Source organism: Eptatretus burgeri, chromosome 6, assembly GCF_056783735.1.
Source record: "Eptatretus burgeri isolate ZD-2024b chromosome 6, Ebu_testis_v1, whole genome shotgun sequence".
In the NCBI taxonomy this organism is placed as follows: domain Eukaryota; kingdom Metazoa; phylum Chordata; class Myxini; order Myxiniformes; family Myxinidae; genus Eptatretus; species Eptatretus burgeri.
Window position 1 is genome coordinate 89953156 of NC_140966.1, and position 22500 is coordinate 89975655.

At 41.9% G+C, this 22500-nt stretch overlaps 1 protein-coding gene across 2 annotated transcripts in view; it reads right to left on the reverse strand.

The window, feature by feature from the left end:
- The window catches only part of LOC147025304 (roundabout homolog 2-like), a 118120-nt gene that overhangs the window by 20957 nt on the left and 74663 nt on the right, over window positions 1-22500 (reverse strand). For both annotated transcript variants that reach the window (XM_085886167.1, XM_085886166.1), the window contains one exon: window positions 11828-11911. In XM_085886167.1, coding sequence (XP_085742293.1) covers window positions 11828-11911 — 84 coding nt within the window. The remainder of the gene's footprint in view (window positions 1-11827; window positions 11912-22500) is intronic.

The window sequence follows — 22500 nt, forward strand, 5'->3', positions numbered from 1 at the left end:
ATTGTCTACTTATGTCCTTGTAATTAATGTAACAGCGCAGTCATGTTTCATATCCTTGTCATGCATCTGATACATGTATGAGCTCCTCAATGAGCCTTGGATCACTCTAAAATAAAAATAACCAGAGAGTTGGTGTCAAAGCCACGCAATGCTCGCCTGTTTATACATTTATCGTTTTTAAAAGACTCGTCTAATAATATTTTTTATAAAGCATTGCAGTGAAGTCTGATCCAAATAATTTTAAAGCAATATATGTATTTGTATATTGTAATCAGTAAACTAGTACACATATTAAATGAATGGCAAGCGTATTGTATAAACAGGCGAGCATTGGGTGGCTTTGACACAATCTTAGGTTGAAATTTTAAATTTAAAAAAAAAAATAAAACCTTTGTTAATTTCAACTTCACTGCACCAATAGTATACCCCAAAGGAACCCCCATGCCAAATATCAGCATCCTAGTACACATATTAATGAATGGCAAGCTTCTAAATAACTTGCAGCAAAAAAGTTAAGTTCAAAACAGGTCAAAAATTTAAAACATTTGAAATTGTTTTTTAATTTCAACTTCATTACATCAATAATATACCCCAAAGGAACCTCCATGCCAAATATCAGCATCCTAGTACACATATTAAATGAATGGCAAGCTTCCAAATAACTTGCACCAAAAACTTTAACATTTTCATGCTGACGCTCACGCTGATGCTCACACCGGGGGTATCGCTGTAGCTCTCTGTTCTTCAAACAGGCGAGCTAAAAAGTGCCAAAGATGACAAATATATTAATTCCATTTGTTTACCAGGAATCATTTCGCTCGCGGATCCACCAAGCGCTTGGCTCAAGTCGCTGACACGTCGCCAGGTCAGGTATATTTATTGGTTCAAGTGCTGTGCTTTATGACAGATCTGTGTGCTCAGTTACCTCAACAGCCTTTTTCTGATGGAAGCTATGCTTGCCACTTACCCTGTAACTTGCTGGAATGTCAGTGGCTTGAAATCCATTGTGATTCAATTATCTTCCAATCGGGCAGTTAATCACGTGGGAATGATGCATGTAGAGGAGCATTAACCCTTTTGTTTGCTTGTTGTGAGTAACCCCAGAGGGATCTTTAAACTGCTTCTGATTATTTATATTATCGTTGTTGTAACTGCAGTCATATATTTTAATTGCATGGAGTGGGGAGTGACCTTTTGCTTAATGGAACAACAACGTGAAGTACACAAAATATTGCACTGTGGATTTCAAACTCCCACCACTTTGAGCAGCTTTGCAGGCTTATCCCCACCAACAAAAAAAAAAAAAAAAAAATCATTCGGTTCACAATTCATTTCGTTTATAACCCAATCTGGGCCAATTTTGTGATGCCAATAATCCCACCACGCGTGGCTGATTTCATTGTGTTGGAATTAGAATGACCCACACACTGTAATCATGGCTTCTGCAAGACAAAAATAAATAAATAACATAACATATAACATAACACGCACTGCTCTTCTTTTTCCGTTCATTTTGCATCACACGGTGGGAGGTCTATGATGATTTGCAAATATTTGATCAGTGCCATTTGCGCTGATTAATGATTTGATGCTTTGAAATCATTTATGAAAATTTGTCCTCTATCGTTGAAATTTTTTTTTTAGATCCTCGTGGAGGATCTCCAAGTCTTACTTCCGTGGACTTTTTTGTTTCACAGCCTACAGTTTTCATTGAAACTTCCTGAAACTTGGCATATACATGTAAAAATACCCTGCGCAGACAGTAACCATCTCCGATTTTGAAAATTCCTCTGAGAAAAAAGAAGTTATGACGTCAAAATATCTCCGCTAATGGCAATCGCCAAAAAAATTATCTCCGAAACGAGGCAAGCTTTTTGAATTCTGTTTGTGGGACTCGAACAGGGCATTAGCAGAGATGAAGTACCACACATGATACATCACTGACGTCATAACAATTTTTATGATGTCATTCCTATTTTTTGACATTTTTTGTTTCACAACCCACAGTTTTCATCGGATCTTCGTGAAACTTGCCATGGATATGCAGAGAGCCCACGCACAGGCAGTAACCATCTCTGATTTTGGAAAGTCTTCCTAGAAAAAAGTTGACGTCATAATATCGCCGCTAATGGAAATCGCCTATACCATTATCTCCGAAAGTCGGCAAGCTGTGTGAATTTTGTTTGTGGGAATCAAGCCGGCCATTAGCACAGATAATTTATTGCAAACCTGATACATCACAATGACGTCATATTCGTTTTTATGACGTCATCATTAAGAGGACGAGGATCTTAGCTCATTTGAGCTTGTTCTTTTTATACAGGATCTAAGTAAGGCTCAAGGTGGAGCTGTCACACACACACACACACACACACACACACACACACACACACACACACACACACACACACACACACACACACACACACACACACCATCCCCATGACTGTTGGATGAGACAAACACAGCCACTGAGTTGGGGAAGTGCCGACACTTCCCGGGGCACTCTGGGTACCAGCGACATCACAACATTGTTGCCTCATTTGCAATCAGTGGGGAATTTCCTCAGGAGGAACTTCCACCTTGTCATCGATGCCAACCAATGGGGATTGTCCATGCTCCATCATTTTAAATGCTGAACGTCAAGCAAGCAGCAAGCACCGTTTTTAAAGTGTTTGGTACGACACAGACGGAGGGTTTGAACCCCTCGTGCCTCTCTGCCTCTATATATATATATATATATATATATATATATATATATATATATATATATATATATATATATATATATATATATATATATATATATATATATATATATATATATATATATATATATATATATATAGTCTGATTGGAGCTTTGCAGACAAGGTGTTGAATCGCAAAGCACAGCGTCCCTTGGATGGACGTTAAGCTGTGTGTCTCATCTGCTAGCATTAGCTAGGTTGTGGATGTTGATGATTCCACAGCATCTCTCTCAAAGACTGGGCGAGTCATTGCCGGCACCATGAACAAGTTCCAAATTCCTATCACTTTCAGTCGAACCTCAGGCCTGCCAAGCCGGTTCGTGAAAAACTTAAGGCAATCTTCCTCCTGTGGCCAGCCCCACAACAAGGTATGTATGTTTAAGTGGGGCCATTCAAGAAATACCGCTCATACTAATCCTAGTGGTGGTGGTGATAGTCGTAGTAGTATCCTTAAGTCCTCTCTGTTCATGGCAAAATTGAATTTATTAACCTCCGCCATCTTCGAAGATGGATGGAGGTTACCGTTTTCACCCGTTTCTGTTTGTTTGTTTGTTTGTTTGTTTGTGAACAGTATTACAGAAAAACTCCTCGACGAAACTTGGTGGGGGGGGGGTAGGTATGCTCCAAGGATCATGCCATTAAATTTTGGACTTGGTTCCCCCCCCCCCCCCAAAAAAAAATTGTAAGAAATTTTTTTTTTGCATTTCTACATTTTAAGTGATTTCTAACCCCCACCCCCCAAAAAGAGAATTTTTTGCATTTCTACATGTTTTAAGTGATTTCCAACCCCCCCCAAAAAAACATTGTTACCCCCCCAAAAAAAGTTTGAGAAACATTTTTTTTTTTTGCATTTCTACATGTTTTAAATGATTTCCAAACCCCTCCCCCCAAAAAAAAATTGTTAGAGAAAAATTTTTTGCAAATTTTTTTTCAACAAAATTTCGATTTCTTTTTTTTGCATTTCTGCATGTTTTAAGTGATTTCCAACCCCCCTCCCCCCAAAAAAATGTTGGAGAAAAGAACTATAACTCTGTCAGCACTATTTAATGAATATGATATAAGGTTCACTTGAGTGACCCAGCAGTATTGGCGGCAGAGGTTTTGCACTCTCCCGAGTGCTCCCCCTCCAGTTGAGATGCTGTGAATATTTATTTTGCGAGAAATGTTTCATATAAATTTTTTCTATTATATTCCCAGTTCTGTCTGTTCGTCTGTATAGGAGAGGTTGGGGTTCTGGGTGATTTGGAATAGTTAGTGGTTCAAGGCAGCATATGGCACAATTCCCAGCACATACAGCTCAAACTACCGGCCAACAACAAGCTATACGGCCAGGTGACAGAGGTAATCCTGGTGTGATGGAGTGAACATACAGAGAGAGGAATATTTAGAGCATGAAATGCTGCAATTCCATTTTGCCAACTATTCCATAATACCTGAATCTGCTCTTCTTTTTTTTCCTTATTTTTCTTTCTTATTTACATCTTTTTATCTGCATGTGTGAGAACCAAGTGCTTACTTGTAGTTTTGTTTTTCACTGCAAGAAATGTACACCAAATATTCGACAAAACTAACTACAGTATATCAACAAAGATCAAAATACAGCCATTCCACAATTCTGATTGAAATGCCAACACAAGTGGCATTATGTCTTTTTCACTTCTCATAAACTCAGAGCTTTACCAGGAGCAGCGACGCCGGATTGGGGGCCATGGGTGCTGGGGGCTGGGGGGGGAACAATTGACACCCTGCCTTTTGCTGGGGGAGGGAGCAGAAAGTGCCTTATCACACAGACGCTCAAAAAAGGTCCGACGACATTGCTGAACTAACAGAGTGCAAGAGCTTTCTGAAATACATCAGAACCTTTGACTGTCAATTATTTTGTCCTCGCAAATCTTTGAGTCTTTTTGAGGCAGACCTCCAACTTTGCTCAAAAGGATTCACCGATTCCAATTTGTCATGTATCCCATCAATTGAGCCCAACTTAAATCGCCAGATCGCTGCCACAGGTGGTGCTGTTCCCGGTTTAATTAATCAATATTGGCGATTTTTTTTTTCATACGTACTTCCGGTCGCCTTTTCTGCAGGAGCTTTCTACTTGTGCTTACTTATTGGATTGTTCGTTGAGAATCTACTTTCACTACTTACCTCGTACGCACGGAGCAAAAATCGGGGTGAAGCAATTGGTTCACTTTGAGTCTGTCTGCAGCCCTCAGTCAAAAATCGAGGAAAAACTTCATTTCAGTTGAATGTTACATTTTATTTTGAATACTGTACAACATGAATAAAAACATGAATCGTAACACAAACCTGCAGTTAAGCAGTACTTTGGCTCTGAATTTGGAAAATTGTACGGAATCTTGACACGAGTGCGCATGCGCAGAGAGAAGGTTGTTTTGTAAACTGTTCTCCTGTGTGACAATCACACAAAATTAAAAAATCATTCCAAAGAGAAAACTTACTGTTTTTAGGGACGTCCTAAAGGACACAAGGTGAGAGATGTGGATGGGTTTTTTCTTTATAATTTATATCTTGACTGCTTTCGACATTTGCACATGGTACATATGCTTGGGAACCTTGTTGGTGTGCATTTCTGTCTGCGCTGTCGCTGATGATTTGCCAATAAGCGAGGAAACTAGTCCGGCAGCTGAGGGGGAGTGTAGCATTGAGAATCTCACATGTGTACTATGTGTGAACGTCTTTATAGCTGTGGAGGAACTCGAGGAAGGGTTTGAACCGTGTGTGTGTGTGTGTGTGTGTGTGTGTGTGTGTGTGTGTGTGTGTGTGTGTGTGTCCTGGCGCCTGTCCTCATAAGTTAAGATTGCAGAAGATTATTATTTCGGATTAAGTCTGCTCTGTGTCTGCTTTTGTAAGTTGCTTGTACATTGTCACACCTCACGCTTCTTTCTATCCCTGCATTACATAACAACAAAACAACTATTCACTGTACCACATAACTTTCCTCGCCTGCTTGTAAATAAATAATTATTAGAAATGTTCCCAACTCGTTTTTGTCTGTTCTTTCATTGATCCAAATCCAAGCTGAGCCGGGACTTTATTCCCAACGATCCGTTCCTTTTTGTCGGTACATCCTTGGTAGTATCGCTCGGCTGCATCCAATCCAGTAAAGTGATCCGGTTCGGAGAAGGCGTACTGAGGGCATGTTCCCGGAGAGAGAGAGAGAGAGAGAGAGAGAGAGAGAGAGAGAGAGAGAGAGAGAGAGAGAGAGAGAGAGAGAGAGAGAGAGAGAGAGAGAGAGAGAGAGAGAGAGAGAGAGAGAGAGAGAGAGAGAGAGAGAGAGAGAGAGAGAGAGAGGTAATTAAATCACGTGATCAACGAGGTAACCCGGTTAACCCATCGACGGGAGAACCCTAGATCACGCGGTTCAGTTATAGGCATTCACGGTCGGTTAGCGACGCGCCACGTCACGGAATTATCCGTGTGCGACAGCCTACAATTCCAGGGAGTGTGGTGGGAGCCCGAGATAGCCCCGCCCCCATGGTCTTCTCAGCCAACCCCTGGCCTGCAACAATATATATATATATATATATATATATATATATATATATATATGTATGTATAGAGGAGGGAGGGGAGGGAGAGAGAGGAGGGAGAGAGAGGAGGGAGGAAGGAAGAGAGAGAGGAGGGAAGGAGGGAGGGGGAGAGGGAGGGGGAGGGGAGGGGAGGGGAGGGGGAGAGGGAGAGGGAGAGGGAGCTCGGAAGAGTGAGGAAGGGGTGGAGGTGGGAAGAGTGAGGAAGGGGTGGAGGTGGGAAGATTGAGGAAGGGGTGGAGGTGGGAAGAGTGAGGAAGGGGTGGAGGTGGGAAGAGTGAGGAAGGGGTGGAGGTGGCCAGAGTTTTGCCTCACCAAACATTGCTATACACTGTGGGAGGGAGGGGTGCAAAATATTTTGTATATATATATATATATATATATATATATATATATATATATATATATATATATATATATATATATATATATATATATATATATATATATATATATATATATATCTAAGCACATCAGACGCACCTCCCATCTGTTATGGTGAGCATCGCCACGGATTGTCTCACACGGTAAAACTGCATAATCCGCACAGAACAACCATCCGTCCGTCTGCCACCCAGACGATTGTTCCTGCTAATGCAAACCATTCAACCATAAGACACGTGATGTGATCGGCGGGAAAATCGATACATGTGGAGTGTGATGAGCACTCCGCAGATCCCCATATCATTCTCTTTGCTAACCCCACCTCCATCCCTCACCTTTCTCTCTCCTTTTTTTTTTTTCATACATCCAATGGGGATCAGCGGAGTGCTCGGCAGACAGCCCATTGGTGAAGACGTTCAGGATACTGATCATGTAAGCAGCAGAAAGGAGTAACTGGCATACTTTCCATGGCATGCACAATGGTGAGAGTAAGCAGCCATAAAAGACAAACCCACATCATCCAGAGATGAAGGAAACAAGTCTTTAACAACTTGACGAAACAGTCAGCCCATCTGACACTTAATGTTTCATTTACCGAGGTCAGAACTTTGCTGAGCATTCTAGGTATTTCTAAAACTAGTGCATGCCCGTAGATGCGTGGCCGTATGTGCAAACCCTCCCCCCCCTCCCGCAAAAAAACTCTAACAGAGTGCCAGAAACAACAACCACACAAGCCATTCCTTCACTTTCACGTGCCTGTCCGTGCAAAAAAAAAAAAAAATATATATATATATATATATATATATATATATATATATATATATATATATATATATATATATTGTTACGGCTGTGGAAATTCGCATTACACCATGAAGGGCCAGTAGGTGAGATATCTCTAAGTACATGTGTAGTTAGCCCCAAATCCGTTGTCGAGAGGGAATATATGTGATTCATTCGGGCTGCGACGCTTTGAGATAGCCGTTTTTCTGTTCTATCTTTATTTTGAACCAACCACGTCTCAACCGCCACACAACCACCGTAACCACCACGCCAGCCATCGTCACCAACTACAACCACGCTCCAACCCTCAGACAACAACGTCAACAGCCACGACCTTTACCTTCACAACTCAATCCCGCAAACATCGCATCACCGTCATTCCCAAACGGCACCATAACCATCAAACCACCACCGATAAACCCTCCACCACCCTCACCTCTCTCCTTCTACGGCCATTCCCGCACCACCTGTGAACACTGAGCGTCGGGCTGTCTTGGGCTCGTTCAGCGATACGCCCCGAGCCGCGAGTGCAAATAGCGGCCTTTCCGAGGGAGAAATCGGATCATGAACGCTACACGCCCACTTCTGATCCGTCCAATTAGCAAGCGCGGAGCGGCTTGGCCCCGCCTCCAGGCGCGTCTGTGTGAAATCGATATATGCAAATTCTAGGATCAGGGGAGGTTCACGCCCACTTTTCCTCCATCCAATTGGCGAGCGTGGCTCCGCCCCCGAGGTCATCCTGATCCGGATATTTGCATATTGTTTTCTCCTGCCGGCCTATAAAACGGCGACGCAAGGCGAATCATGGGAGAGTGTGGCAGTAGCAGTGTGTGTCGGCAGGGCAGTGAGTCAAGTCATCGGTGTGGCAGCGAGTTGGGTTCTGCAGTTGGTTGAGGAGAGTTGCGGGAAGAGGCAAAGGAGCTCAGGTTCGAGGCGAGAAGGACGGCGGTCGGCGACGAGGTCACGGTGTGAGATCGCTCGTCGCGGGACCCAAGCCAGCCAGCCATTCTCCTCCCCCAGGGCATCAACAATTCCCCCTTTCCCCCGCACTGAGATAGTGCAAAAAGGGGGCCCCGTTCCCACCCCACTCCAAACGTCGTGCCAACGAAACCCGCCAAGGAGCACGGAGTCGGGGCACAGCCACGCGGCCACATCTGCGGCTCGTCCGCCAACGCGTCACGAGGACGCGGGTCAGACCCCCCCCCCCCCGGCCTCGTGTACCTGGCCGCTCCTCCAGGTCACGCGGACATATTGGCCTCCAGGCCTGTCTGCCCCCTTGTCTATGAGGGTGGCTTCTTTCCTTTGCTTTTGAGTAAATGTGTGCTGGCGCCGTCTGTAAAGTAGAACTTTATAAGTGTTGCCGTGTGTACGCGTATTTGGTAGTAACTGTGCGTCATTGTTTCTTTTGTTTTAACTGCTATATGAACATTTTGACTGTTTGGCTTTATATGTGTGCTTTCCGTGTGTCGCGTAATAAATGTGCATTGTGTGAACTGTTTTCCCGTTTCGCTTCGTCTTTTCTTGATTGACCCTCCATCCTGCTTCACATAAAGGGTTCGTAGTGGGCTTAATACGCCCGGTAATTAATCAGAACCGTCCAGGTCAGCGATAACACTGCTCGGTTATCCCGATAGCACGGAACGGGCCGCCCAAGCGGCCCGTGTCTGGAGTCGACCTGCGGCGAGGTGAGATCGCCCGGTCGACCATTCGCGCAGGTACTTAGGTAGATCGAATTTGGCGAGCGACCCTATCCTGCGCGGGTGGGCAATTGGCACGATTGTGGTGAGGTTAAACCCCTACCCGTGACTAGGTCCCGGCGGTGGTCCGAGAGGGTCAGGACTGAATTGTCCGTCCGGTGGGTGACGTTCCGCGATTCGAGTCACGTGGCCGTCCACACGCCGGTGGGCGCGAATTCGCAATACATATATATATATATATATATATATATATATATATATATATATATATATATATATATATATATATATATATATATATTAAAACCGCTTGCCAGAAACAACCACACAAGCCGTTCCTTTGATCTCGCGTGGCCGTACGTGCGTGTCCGTACGTGGCCGTAGATACAAAATAAAAAAATAAAAAAAACTTTCAAACCGCGTGCCAGAAACAACAACCACACAGGCCATTCCGTCGCTCTCGCGTGCCCATATGTGCGTGGCCGTACATGCAAAAAAAAACCTTTCAAACAAGCACACAGGCCATTCCTTCGCTCTCATAAACGACGACTGGATTGGGGCATTGTGTTTATCGATAAATGCGGATAAGAAATCGAGAAATTATTCGAACACAGCAAGTCATCACTATCCAAAAGTAGTGCGTGCCCGTGCGGAATGTTCACATCATTCCACGAATTATCGCATGCATTGAAGTAACAACTGCTGTGATACTTACACACAGAGTTAATTAAAATCAAGTTTCCCTCCCTGTCTTTGCTTGCCATGACATTTGCTGCCATTTACCATTGGCACTCCTACCCCCACGGTAACTAAGGCACCGATCGATCCCCATCGTAACCAGCACGGCACGTGACTTCATCGTCAGCTGACCATGCACCGGCCTACGCAGCCACGCCCACGCAGCAACGTGTCCTGTGATTGGTAACTAAATGGCGCATCGGCCACGCCTACGCAGCATCGTGTCCTGCCATTGGTTGGTAAATAAATGGCCATAACTTGGGAATCACTTGTCCGATTAATATCAAATCTTGAAAAGGCACATCGTCAGGTCCCCAGCAATATAGCTGGCAAGTTTCAATTAGATCGGACCAGTGGTTGTCGGGAAACAGCGGTCACACACACACACACACACACACACACACACACACACACACACACACACACACACACACACACACACACACACACACACACACACACACACACACACACACACACACACACACACACACACACACACACACACACACACACACACACACACACACACACAGCTGGAATTATAGATAGATGAAATGAGGTCAATGAGATGACAAATGAAGGGGTTGAATGCAGACTGCAGAGCAATGAGTAAGGAAACCCGTCGTTGTGAATAGTTTTTACCACCAAATTGAGATGTATTTCGTTGGCAAGCATGTGGAGTGGAGCTGAATTCCTTCACACTTCCAAAGGCCACAGCGTTTTGACAATTGGAAACAAAAAAAAGTTGTGCACTTTTTTTGATAAATTATTTTTGGAACAATTTTTCTTCAATAAATAAATAATAATAAAAATCGTCTCCATGTACATTGTACACACCTTTATCTCGTTAGTTCCTCTTCATAAACAACATCGCTGAGGAAACGGCGCTTCTTTGTTTCCTCATCCAGGGCAAGAATACGGAGGCTTTTAATGGCCAATTATTCAATTAGCGCCAACGTATTTTGCCTTTTTGCAAGGAAAAACACGGAGGAGAGAGAGGAGAGGAGAGGAAAAACCCGTAATGGCGAACGCGGCTGAGTTTCTCTTCACCATCGACCACGGCTACGCAGCAACGCTTCCTGTCATTGGTTGATATAAAATGGCCGCAGCAACGGTTCCTGTCATTGGTTGGTAAATAAATGGCCATAACTTGGGAAGCACTTGTCCGATTAATATCAAACCTTGAAAAGGCACATCCTCAGGTCCCCAGCAATATATCTGGCAAGTTTCAATCAGATCGGACCGGCGGTTGTCGAGAAACGGCGGTCACAGACACACACAGAGAAATTGCTGGAATTATAGATAGATGGCAGCAAACTGTCACATACTCAAGTGCAACATTGTGTGAAGCAGTTTCTGCTAAACACAAATGTGAAACCAATTGAAATTTCCACGAGATCAGACAAAGAGTTCAGTGATTTGTGTCTCTTATTCAAGAGTATCTTTGGTGTAAAAGGTTTAAAAGTGAAAATGAATAGTACAGAATAACCTTGAACCATTCATATATATATATATATATATATATATATATATATATATATATATATATATATATATATATATATATATATATATATATATATATATATATATATATATATATACATATATAATAAAAAAATAATACCGAGCTCTTAATCTTTCCTGATTGCAGATAGCAGCAGGTCAGGAGGTGTTAATACAAAGGTTGTTTTAAAAGTAATCTTGGATTGCTGATAGACCATATATGATTCAAAGCCATTTAAGTGTCATCTTTATTAATTTTTTGATTGCGGCCTTTGCTAAGATTTACAACTTTCAAAGGATCTGCCTTCACAAGAATTCTGTCACTTCTTTGTTTCTTTTGTCTCCCCTTTTCTGAATGCTAATTCTGACTGCTAAGTCAACCTTGGCCATCAAGTGCAGCCATTCCTAGAATAACTCACCTGCATAGGCCAAGGTGTCATTTCCAACCACTGTTCGTTTGCTCTCCATGATGTGTGCTCCTCCTGGCTCCAAACTCCAACTCTCTGGGAAAACAGGTGGAGACAATAATGTTGATGAATATGGCATTCAGGTTGACAGACGCAGACACATCATGATTTGATGGCCTGGTTGGTAAATATTATCAAGATGTTAAGAAGGCACAGGAAATTTCCAAGCAAAGGTAAAATAAAATCATGACAATTTAATATGCTGTCCTGAGGAGGGCACATCATGAAGCAGGTTTGCTCACCTTTGCTGGTGGAGGTTAAAGATCACAAAATGTCCACAAAGAAGAATAGGCAATAAATTGTCTTCTGCTAACCCACCCTAACTCCAAATTAATTCCCAAACCTAGAGGGGCACTGCATCAGCCACACTGCCCCTCCGCAATGATGCAATCAGTGGAATGAATAAATATAATCGAATTTGAGTCTATGATGCATGCGCAGGAAGAATAAGAAGAAACAAGTCTGGAGACGGCGATGGTTCACGAGCAATGTACACGGTTCGCCTTTTTTTATTTTTTGACCTTTGAGGGGACGCCACGGGCAAACTGGCGGGAATCGGGAAAAACGTAAAGGATGAAAGTTGTAGTACTCGAAGAGCACTACGTGCATACCAACTTTCATTCCAAACAGTTGAAAACCCTAGGAGCTCGATGCCCAATTTATTGATTTTTTTGACATTTTCTAAGTTCGTGACCTTGACCTTGGGACGTAAATGAAAAATCGAGCTCTGCTATCGAGGTGTGTGTGTGTGTGTGTGTGTGTGTGTGTGTGTGTGTGTGTGTGTGTGTGTGTATATACATCTTCTTCTCCTTTCGGCTGCTCCTATTCGGGGTCGCCACAGCGGATCATCCGTATGATCCGCATAGTGATTTGGCACATGTTTTACGCCGGATGCCCTTCCTGACAACCCTGGTCGCCTCTTACGACACAGGGATATGGTACACCTATTTTAACCGGGGTATACACTGGCCCAGTATACTGGTACTCATTTCGCCGACCTCGGAAGGATGACAGGCTGAGTCAACCCCCTGGTGTATTAATTCAGTGGCCCAACGGGGTTTGAACACAGGACCTCTTGGATCCCAAGCCGCTGCCCTAACCACTGCGCCAACACCAGGCTATTTTGTGCGTATATATACATATATATATATATATATATATATATATATATATATATATATATATATATATATATATATATATATATATATATATATATATATATATATATATATATATATATATATATATATATATATATATATATATATATATATATATATATATATATATATACATATATACATATATACATATATACATATATACATATATATATATATATATATACATATATACATATATACATATATATATACATATATATATACATATATATATATATACATATATACATATATATATATATATACATATATATATACATATATACATATATATATACATATATACATATATATATACATATATATATACATATATATATATATACATATATACATATATATATATATATACATATATATATACATATATACATATATATATACATATATATATACATATATATATATATATATATATATATATATATATATATATATATATATATATATATACACATATATATATATATATATATATATATATATATATATATATATATATATATATATATATATATATATATATATATATATATATATATATATATATATATATATATATATACACATATATGTAGGGCTATGCAGGTGCCATTGGGCTAATCAAATACCGAAACCCCTGCCAGATTTGACAAACCCCCTCGGAGAAGATGTAAATTGAAATCGGCTACCCCCTAAAAACACGTTTTTGGACGTGGCTCTGCCCATAATGGGCGCAGCACGCCCATTCTCAGGAAAACACAACTAGATGATGATATAAACCTGCCACCCAAATTTTTATCAGGATCGGATCAAAACCTACAGAGCTATACCCGGGACAGACAGACAGACACACCCATAATGAATATAGTGGTCACTTACTGACTCGTGAACCAATAAAGAGTTAATGGAATGTTTTAACCAGTGCTGCTTTGAGAAATGCCATGGGCGGGGTTTACAAGCGGCAAATTTGATTGGTTGTGATGACAAAGTGATGTAATATTTTGTCCAAGTACTGCTAAACTGAAAGGTTTGGAAAGTGCTAATGAGGTGATTTGTGTTGTAGTGTTGAAGTATTCATTTGAACTGAAATAAAATAACTATTCAAAAGGTCATAGAAAAAAAATAATTCTGGAAGTTGACCACCATTGATGCAGCATCTTACACACCATCTTATCTAAATGTTACATTAGTTCTTCATGCCTGTTGTTTGTGTCCTTCATAACGTCCTTACAAACAGCAAGTTTCCCGTTGGGAATGATTTTTAATTTTGTTTGACTGCAAGACCGGCAGACAGGGTAAAATGATACCATAGTCCTCTCTGCACATGCACAATCAGATTCAGAGGCAACGTTCTGCTTAACCACAGGTTCGTATTCCTGTTCATGTTCTGATTTGTGTCCAAGATATAACGTTCAATCGAAATTAAGTTGTTCCACGATCATAAACCGATGTTTGCAGACAGAAAGACAAACAGACAAATTATGAAGCAGATGCTTCACCCATCTTTTCGCTCCGCATGCATGGGGTAATGTCTCTCCCATTTAGCTTCTCTTGCCATTTTGCATCAGATGATAAACCTCAAATTCTGATGGCACTGACAGGGGAGAGTCATTATAATTGCATAAATAATTTGAAAATCTCATCTCGCTGTTTATTAATTAGGTGAAGGAACAAAAGTGACGAATTGCGATTGAAATATTCATGAGGTGAAATTTACATGGCACAGGGGGCAATGTTAACAATGCGTGAATGCCGTTAAAACCCGTTTACACGCAGCTCCGTACCTTATGGACAATTGCTGTCACCAAGGAGGAAATATATTCACGGCTGTAAACTGCAGCACGACTGGTGTGAATGGTGAAGGAAAACAGGTCATTGTGCTAAACCTGCTCTACACACAGGCTGAAGGGGAGACGCAGACACTTGCTTTATGTAGCACCGACAATGCTTAATGCAATCTGAGAGCCAGGAAATTGGTGTTCTATCACCGGCAACAATGACCATGTTTATCTTTCTTTTCCTTATTTCCTCCCTCTGTGGTAGCCAAGCTGGTATGACATTTAAATGGACGAATTCAATTTAAATGGTCTTCTTTCTTCAGAGCATGATGTGTCTGTGCTGCATAATTCAGCTGTGGATCACATCATAGCAGGAGGGATTGTAGTTTTCAGAGAAATGTTTATTGCACTTGTGAATCATAATAATAGTCAGGTTGGGCAAGACACCCATGTTAGGAAAGGTGACGCAAGATGTCTGCTATATATATATATATATATATATATATATATATATATATATATATATATATATATATATATATATATATATATATATATATATATATATATATATATATATATATATATATATATATAAGCAGGAGTACCCAGCGTTGCTGGGCAACGTCGGGTGTTGGGTCCCTCTTCCCACCTCACCCCTTCCCCTGCCTCCTCCCCCCCCCATCCCTTGCGGGACGAATTCATCGAGATAGCTGAAATAATGATGCTATAGATGTTTATCCTCATCACCATGTCATGAATCTGGGGTGTGTTCAGTTACCAAGTTTCTTGTAGAACGCTTACCAAGTGGCTTAAGCACTCAAGGAAGCACTCCATTAGAAACCATTGATAAGGAACGGCTGGCTTGGCAAGCGCTAGCTCGGTGTTTGGTAACCGAACACACAACTGGACATCTCAATAGCATACAGTACATGAGTATTTTCGTTGTAATGAAAGCATACCTTGTTCAGACCCACACATCCACCCACAGACACAGACTCAGCTTTATATATTAGATGAGGTGACAATGAGATACCTCACACAAAACACCATATTTACAGCGCGGTGACATCGCGACGTTATACAATTGTTGCATAATGTTTCCTACTCTTGTTAAACTATTCTTCTTATTGTTCTCTCTCTCATAGTAATCAGCAAATAAACTTTCAATCCTCTTATCATATCATTTTTCCATGAGTTTTAGTCTGGAGCCCTTTTTTTTTAATTAACATGTGAGCTGAGGTACCCGCCCTTGACCGGGATAAATTTCACAATATTTCCCCAGTTTAAATAAAATAAAGTTGAAGACAAAAGGTTGAATTTGATTAATTATTTGTTTTTTTCTGAGGAGATTGTCTTTCTCGCAATGTTTCTGTTGCTCTGGCTGTTGCATGTTGTTCACGCTCAGCTTCAAGGCGTGATCGTCTTTCTTGTGAGCTTTCCTGATTCTGGGCTTCTTTCTTTTTCTTTTTTTCTGGCTGCTGATATAGATCTGCCCAAACTTGCCTGTTTCTTTGGTGGCATGGTAAAGTTCTTGGGATTTTTGAAAACTGCAAAAAAACACACATTGCCACATTCACTTCCTGTAACAACCATGACGGGACCTGATGTGGCAGAAAATTACGGGACTTGATGTGGCAGAAAATGAGGGGACTGATTTTCGGGAAAAATGCACCAAAATCTGGAATTGTGCTAAAGCGAACATTTGTTCATGTTGCAGGTACAGTCAAATGCAGTGTTGTTGCAGATCCTGTGCGCTACACACTCCTTTCTTGGTAGCTCTAGGGCAAACGGTTTGCGCTTGCATAAAGGACAGACAACCAAACAGGCCAAATATATATATATATATATATATATATATATATATATATATATATATATATATATATATATATATATATATATATATATATATATATTGTTATGGTTGAGGAAATTCGCATTACACCATAAAGAGTCCTCAGGTGAGATATCTCGGTCAGTCCATGTGTAGTTAGCCCAAACCCGTTGTATAGAGGGAATATGTGTGATTTATTCGGGCTGCGATCTTCAGTTAGCCGTTTTTCTTTTGCTGTCATTATTTTGGACCAAACACCACTCCACCACCAAATCGCCACCACCCCCAACACCCCCAAACAACTCCACCAGACCCCCACTACCTTCACCCCCAAAAACCCAACCTCGCAAACATCGCCTCGCCTGCCATTCTCCAACGATGCCCAAACATCGACCCAGCATCGCGGCGGACTTCTAACCGCCTTCACATTCATCTTCACGCCCAACATTGGCCCAGAATCGCGGCGGACTTCTAACCGCCTTCACATTCCTCTTCACGCCCAACATCGGCCTAGAATCGCGGCGGACTTCTAACCGCCGGCACCTTCCTTTACGGGAGAATAGCGACTTTTCCCAGAAATTCGGATCAAGGGAGGTTCACGCCCCCTTTTCCTTCGTCCAATGGGCGAGCGTGGCTCCGCCCCTGAGGTCATCTTGATCCGAAAATTACCATACCCGCCCCTCCCTCGGGGTATAAAAGGACGCACACGGGCGGGTTGGAACGGGTCAAGTCGGTGGAAAGGGGAAGAGTCGGAACGGAGCTCGCGGCAGCCTGGAAGCAGTGAGAAGGGAAGAGTCGGAGCGGAGCTCGTGGCAGCCTAAAAGTCGGTGGAAAGGGGAAGAGTCGGAACGGAGCTTGCGGAGTCTGAAGAAGTCAGAGTTCTTCTACGAGTCAAGTCGGGGAAGTGGAAAGAGTTGAGTTGGCGCATCATCGTCCTGGGCCCTGTTGCCATCTGCCTCGGAGAACGAGCCTTCTGTCAGGTGCTAAGGCGATCAGCCCACGGTCGCGAGGCCATGCCAGCGGGATGGAGCATCCACCATTACCCTCATCGACCTCGAGCATCAACAATTCCCCCTCCCCCATAATCAGCGCTAAGATAGTGCCGGAAGCCACGTTCGTTGCATTGAGCGGCTACACGTGCAGGCGGGAGGTGCGAGCCACAGACCACATTGGGGGAGCCTCGGATTCGAGGTCGAGAACGCAACGCTGGACGACGCATTCAGGGAAGTCGCAACTTTCTTTTTCCTTGGGGTTTTTGTGTGAATGTCTGTGGGTGGCGCTTGTCTGACGAAGTAGTATTGTTTGAAGTGTTGCCGTGTGTAGGTCTTTAGTCGGAATATCTCACTTTCGTTTTATTGTTATTACTGTGATTGTGAAAACGTGCTTTTCATTCACTTGCCTTGTATTATAATTGTGATTGAATACGTGCCTTCTGTGCTTGCTGAGTGTGTATTAAATGTGTTTGTTCAATTGTTCCCGCTTTGCTTCGTCGTCTCCTTTTTATTGACTCTCCATCCTGCATCACGCAAAGGATTGGCAGGGGGTTTAGACGCCCGGTAATTAATCGGGACCATCAAGGCCAACGATAACTCCGCTCGGTTATCTCTGCAGCACGGAACGAACCGCTTAAGCGGTTCATGTCCGGAGTCAGCCTGTGGCGTGGTACGATCGCCTGGTCCACCACTCGCGCAGGTACTTCGGTCGATCGAATTTGGCGAGCAACCCTATCCTGCGCGGGTGGGCAATTGGCACGATCGTGGTGAGGTTAAACCCACACCCGTGACTGGCTCCAGGCGGTAGTTCCCGGAGGGTCACGACTGAATTGTCTGTCCGGTGGGCGACATGTCGCGATTCGAGTTACGTGGCCGATCGCACGTCGGCAGGCGCGAATTCGCAACAATATATAGTAGATTAGATATCCTCTCTCATTTTATGTTTCCTCTCATATATATTTTTTTTCTCTCAGCAAACATGGAGTTATAAGCGACACGTCACTGTCTCGCAGATAGAAAGTAAATGTGTTTGACGTCCCACAAAGTTGTTTTTTTTTAATGAAATACTCTTTTTTTTCCTCTGCATAACATGATAATTAATCGACCGTCATTTCGCGGTGTATATTCAACAGCTGCGGACAAAACGTGCATTATGTCGTACGAGTTGTAATCAAAACGTAACATTTTTTCCTCAAAACGGTATCTTCATTGAATGATAGAAGATGCCTTGTTCAATCTTCAAATGTAAATGAGGCCTTTAAAACAATGTGAGCTTCGTGAAGAGAAAAAGATGGCAGCGATTTCTGCATGGCTTGAGGGTGTGGCCTGAAAAATGGGTGGCACTTATGACCCACAGACATGAACTCAGCTTTATAATATACTAGACGACCCATGAACCCGTTGGGTTCCCGTTGTGACAGCGGTTGATAAAAAAAAAACATTTCAAAAAAAAAAGAAGATAGCTCCAGCGAACTATACCGCTGAGGTTGTTTGCATTGATCAAATAATCCCGAAGAGGACTCGACTGAATCGGGAATTGATATTTTAGTCATTTTTTTGTTGCCTGATTTGAACGAAACTTGAGACTGCACACCACAGGCGAATGTTGAGGCATGTGGCCCTAAAATTTTTGCGCTATCGTGCACAGTTTTGGCTGTAGTTCAGGAACATACATACAAGATGAGAGTTTTAGTAATATATATATATATATATATATATATATATATATATATATATATATATATATATATATACCCACAACAATATATACATATATATCTTCTTTTGGCTGCGCCTATTCGGGGTCACCACAGCGGATCATCAGTTATGATCCGCATACTGATTTGACACAGGTTTTTACGCCGGATGCCCTTCCTGACGCAACCCTGATCGCCTCTTAAGACACAGGGATAAGGATTGGGTTTCGCCATGATTCCAGGCTGCCCACCACCCTCTCATCGTGCCGTCCAGTGCAGAGCTCCGGTCCTCAAGTGATCCTCCAACCCAAGCCTCCGAGTAGCCGGATTACAGGCTCACGCCACTATGCCCGGTTATATACATATAGCGGAGCATGCTTACACATTACAAGCAATAATGAGCAATGCTTCCCCATTGTCTCGCATTGCTCACCTGCATTTGATGTTTCATTTTTTTTTTTTTTATTTACTTATTTTCATTTGCAGATGCTCTCGATGGTTCTGTGATTTTTGCTGGTGTACCGGCTTTCATGTCGATCGGCATGCATTATTACCGTGCTTCCCCATTGTCTCGGGTCCTCACCTGCATTTATTATTTTTAGTTATATTTGAACAATATATGTTATGCTTCATTACCTGACATGAGGTTTTTTGTTTGTTTGTTTTTGTAGTGTGTTCGAACAGCTGTACACACAATGACACAACAGAGTTTGTCAAGTAATCAGCTGACACATCTGCAAAAACTTTCATATCCCAGTTCCAGAATATTTGTGGTAACATGAACCAAAAGCAATCACTGAAAACATGGAAGTACCGACCAATAATGTATGAACTAATGATCCCATTAAGCGTTAACATCAAAAACAAAGCGTTGTGACCAGATATCATACTTAGGCACAAAAAAGAGAGAAGAAGGCATTGCTAAGTGAGGTGGGTGTTCATACCAGTGATTTTGGACTAAACAATGCAGAAATCAAGGAAATGACCAAATATCAAGACCTCAAGAATGAAGTGAAGAGATCATGGAAGCTGAAGAATGGCAAAGTTGTAACAGTGATAGTTGGAGCTACAGGAATGATGACAAAGAACCTCAGAGATATTAACCAGAGTTGGTGTCAAAGCCACCCAATGCTCGCCTGTTGATACATTTATCGTTTTTAAAAGATGTCTAATAATTAATATTTTTTATAAAGCATTGCAGTGAAGTATAATTATAAAGCAATATATGTATTTGTATATTGTAATCAGTAACAAGAGCGCAAGTGAGCACAATATACGCCCTAACAAGAAGGTATATACAGAATTGTGCTACTACATGGAAAACAGCATCCTGGTTGCCATGGCAAGCACTTTAGATGACGAACGTATGTCGCTACACACCGTCTCCAGTCTGTACCTATGTACCAAATATGAAACGTGAAAGTTGAAAACTTTGGAAGTTAGAGTGGGGACAGGAACGGACGGAAACAGCATCCTGGTTGCCATGGCAACCACTTTAGATGAGGAACGTATGTTGCGACACCGTCTCCAGTCTGTACCTATGTACCAAATATGAAGCGTGAAAGTTGAAAACTTTGGGAGTTAGAGTGCGGACAGGAACGGACGGACAGACAGACAGAGACAGACAGACAGACAGACAGGACGGACGACCGGTATCACATAATATGCCATATATATATATATATATATATATATATATATATATATATATATATATATATATATATATATATATATATATATATATATATATATATATATATATCGGGTGTATAAAAAAAATAGTGGTAGATAAAAACATTCGAAAGGAAACTGGAGGGGGAGCCCTCGGGAGAACGCAAAACCTCCGCCACCAATACTGCTGGGTCACTCAAGTGAACCTTATATCTTATTCATTAAATATGATGTCAACAGTGCTGACAGTTATAGTTCTTTTCTCCAACTTTTTTTTGGGGGGGGGGGGGGGTTGGAAATCACTTAAAACATGTAGAAATGCAAAAAAAGAAGAAATCGAAATTTTGTTGAAAAAAAAAGTTGCAAAATTTTTTTTTTTCTCGAACAATTTTTTTTTTGGGGGGGGGTTGGAAATCACTTAAAACATGTAGAAATGCAAAAAAAAAACATTTTTCTCTAACAATTTTTTTGGGGGGGACCTAGTCCAAAATCTAATGGCATGATCCTTGGACCATACCTAACCCCCACCCCCCCCACCAAGTTTCGTCGAAATCCGTTGAGGAGTTTTTCCGTAATACAAAAAAAATTAACATTTTCACGCTCACGCCGGCGGTATCGCTATAGCTCTTTGTTCTTCGAACAGGCGAGCTAAAAACCATCCCTGGGAATATTATTGCAAACGAACTACAGCTGGAAGCTGTCCAGGGCTCAGCGACGATCCTGAAGACAGCCCTTTGCACAAAACTTTGAGAACAGAAAACTTCACAGCTTGGTCCATGAATCGTGACCCCGTTACTGAAATGAAGGTGGATGCTTTGAGCGCCCACCCTGGGAGGACTCCATTCCACATTCTGAAACTTGCATATGAAGATACCAATCAACGACAAAAACATACACACACACACACACACACACACACACACACACACACACACTCACACACACACACACACACACACACACACACACACACACACACACACACACACACACACACACACACACACACACACACACACGTCGCTTGATCCCATTGCTGTCCTGCCATTCTTTGGTCTGTTTTGCAGTGTTGCATGGAGCTCCATCTTCCAGGAACAGTATTGTTTTTGACCATCTGACCAGTGGAGAGAAGAAAGTGGAATGTAGAAATTCTGACTGACCTGACCGTGGAATTCTGCACGTAGAAAGTGGAATGCCAAGGTTCTGACCTATCTGGCACTGGCTGATTCAACCTTCCAAATGGCCAACAATGAGTCCTCTTTGAAAACCGGAAAGTTTGTGTGCTCCCTGGGTTGTAGGCATAGTTAATTGTCATGCAAGACCCAGGAACTCGTTTCTGCAAATAAATAGTCAAATATTAGTACAATTCACCGAGTAAAACTATGTTATGAAGATGAAATGAAGATATTTATGGTATCTATTTACTTCTGTCATGTCTCCATGTATATAAATCCATATGTGTCTATAATATATATATA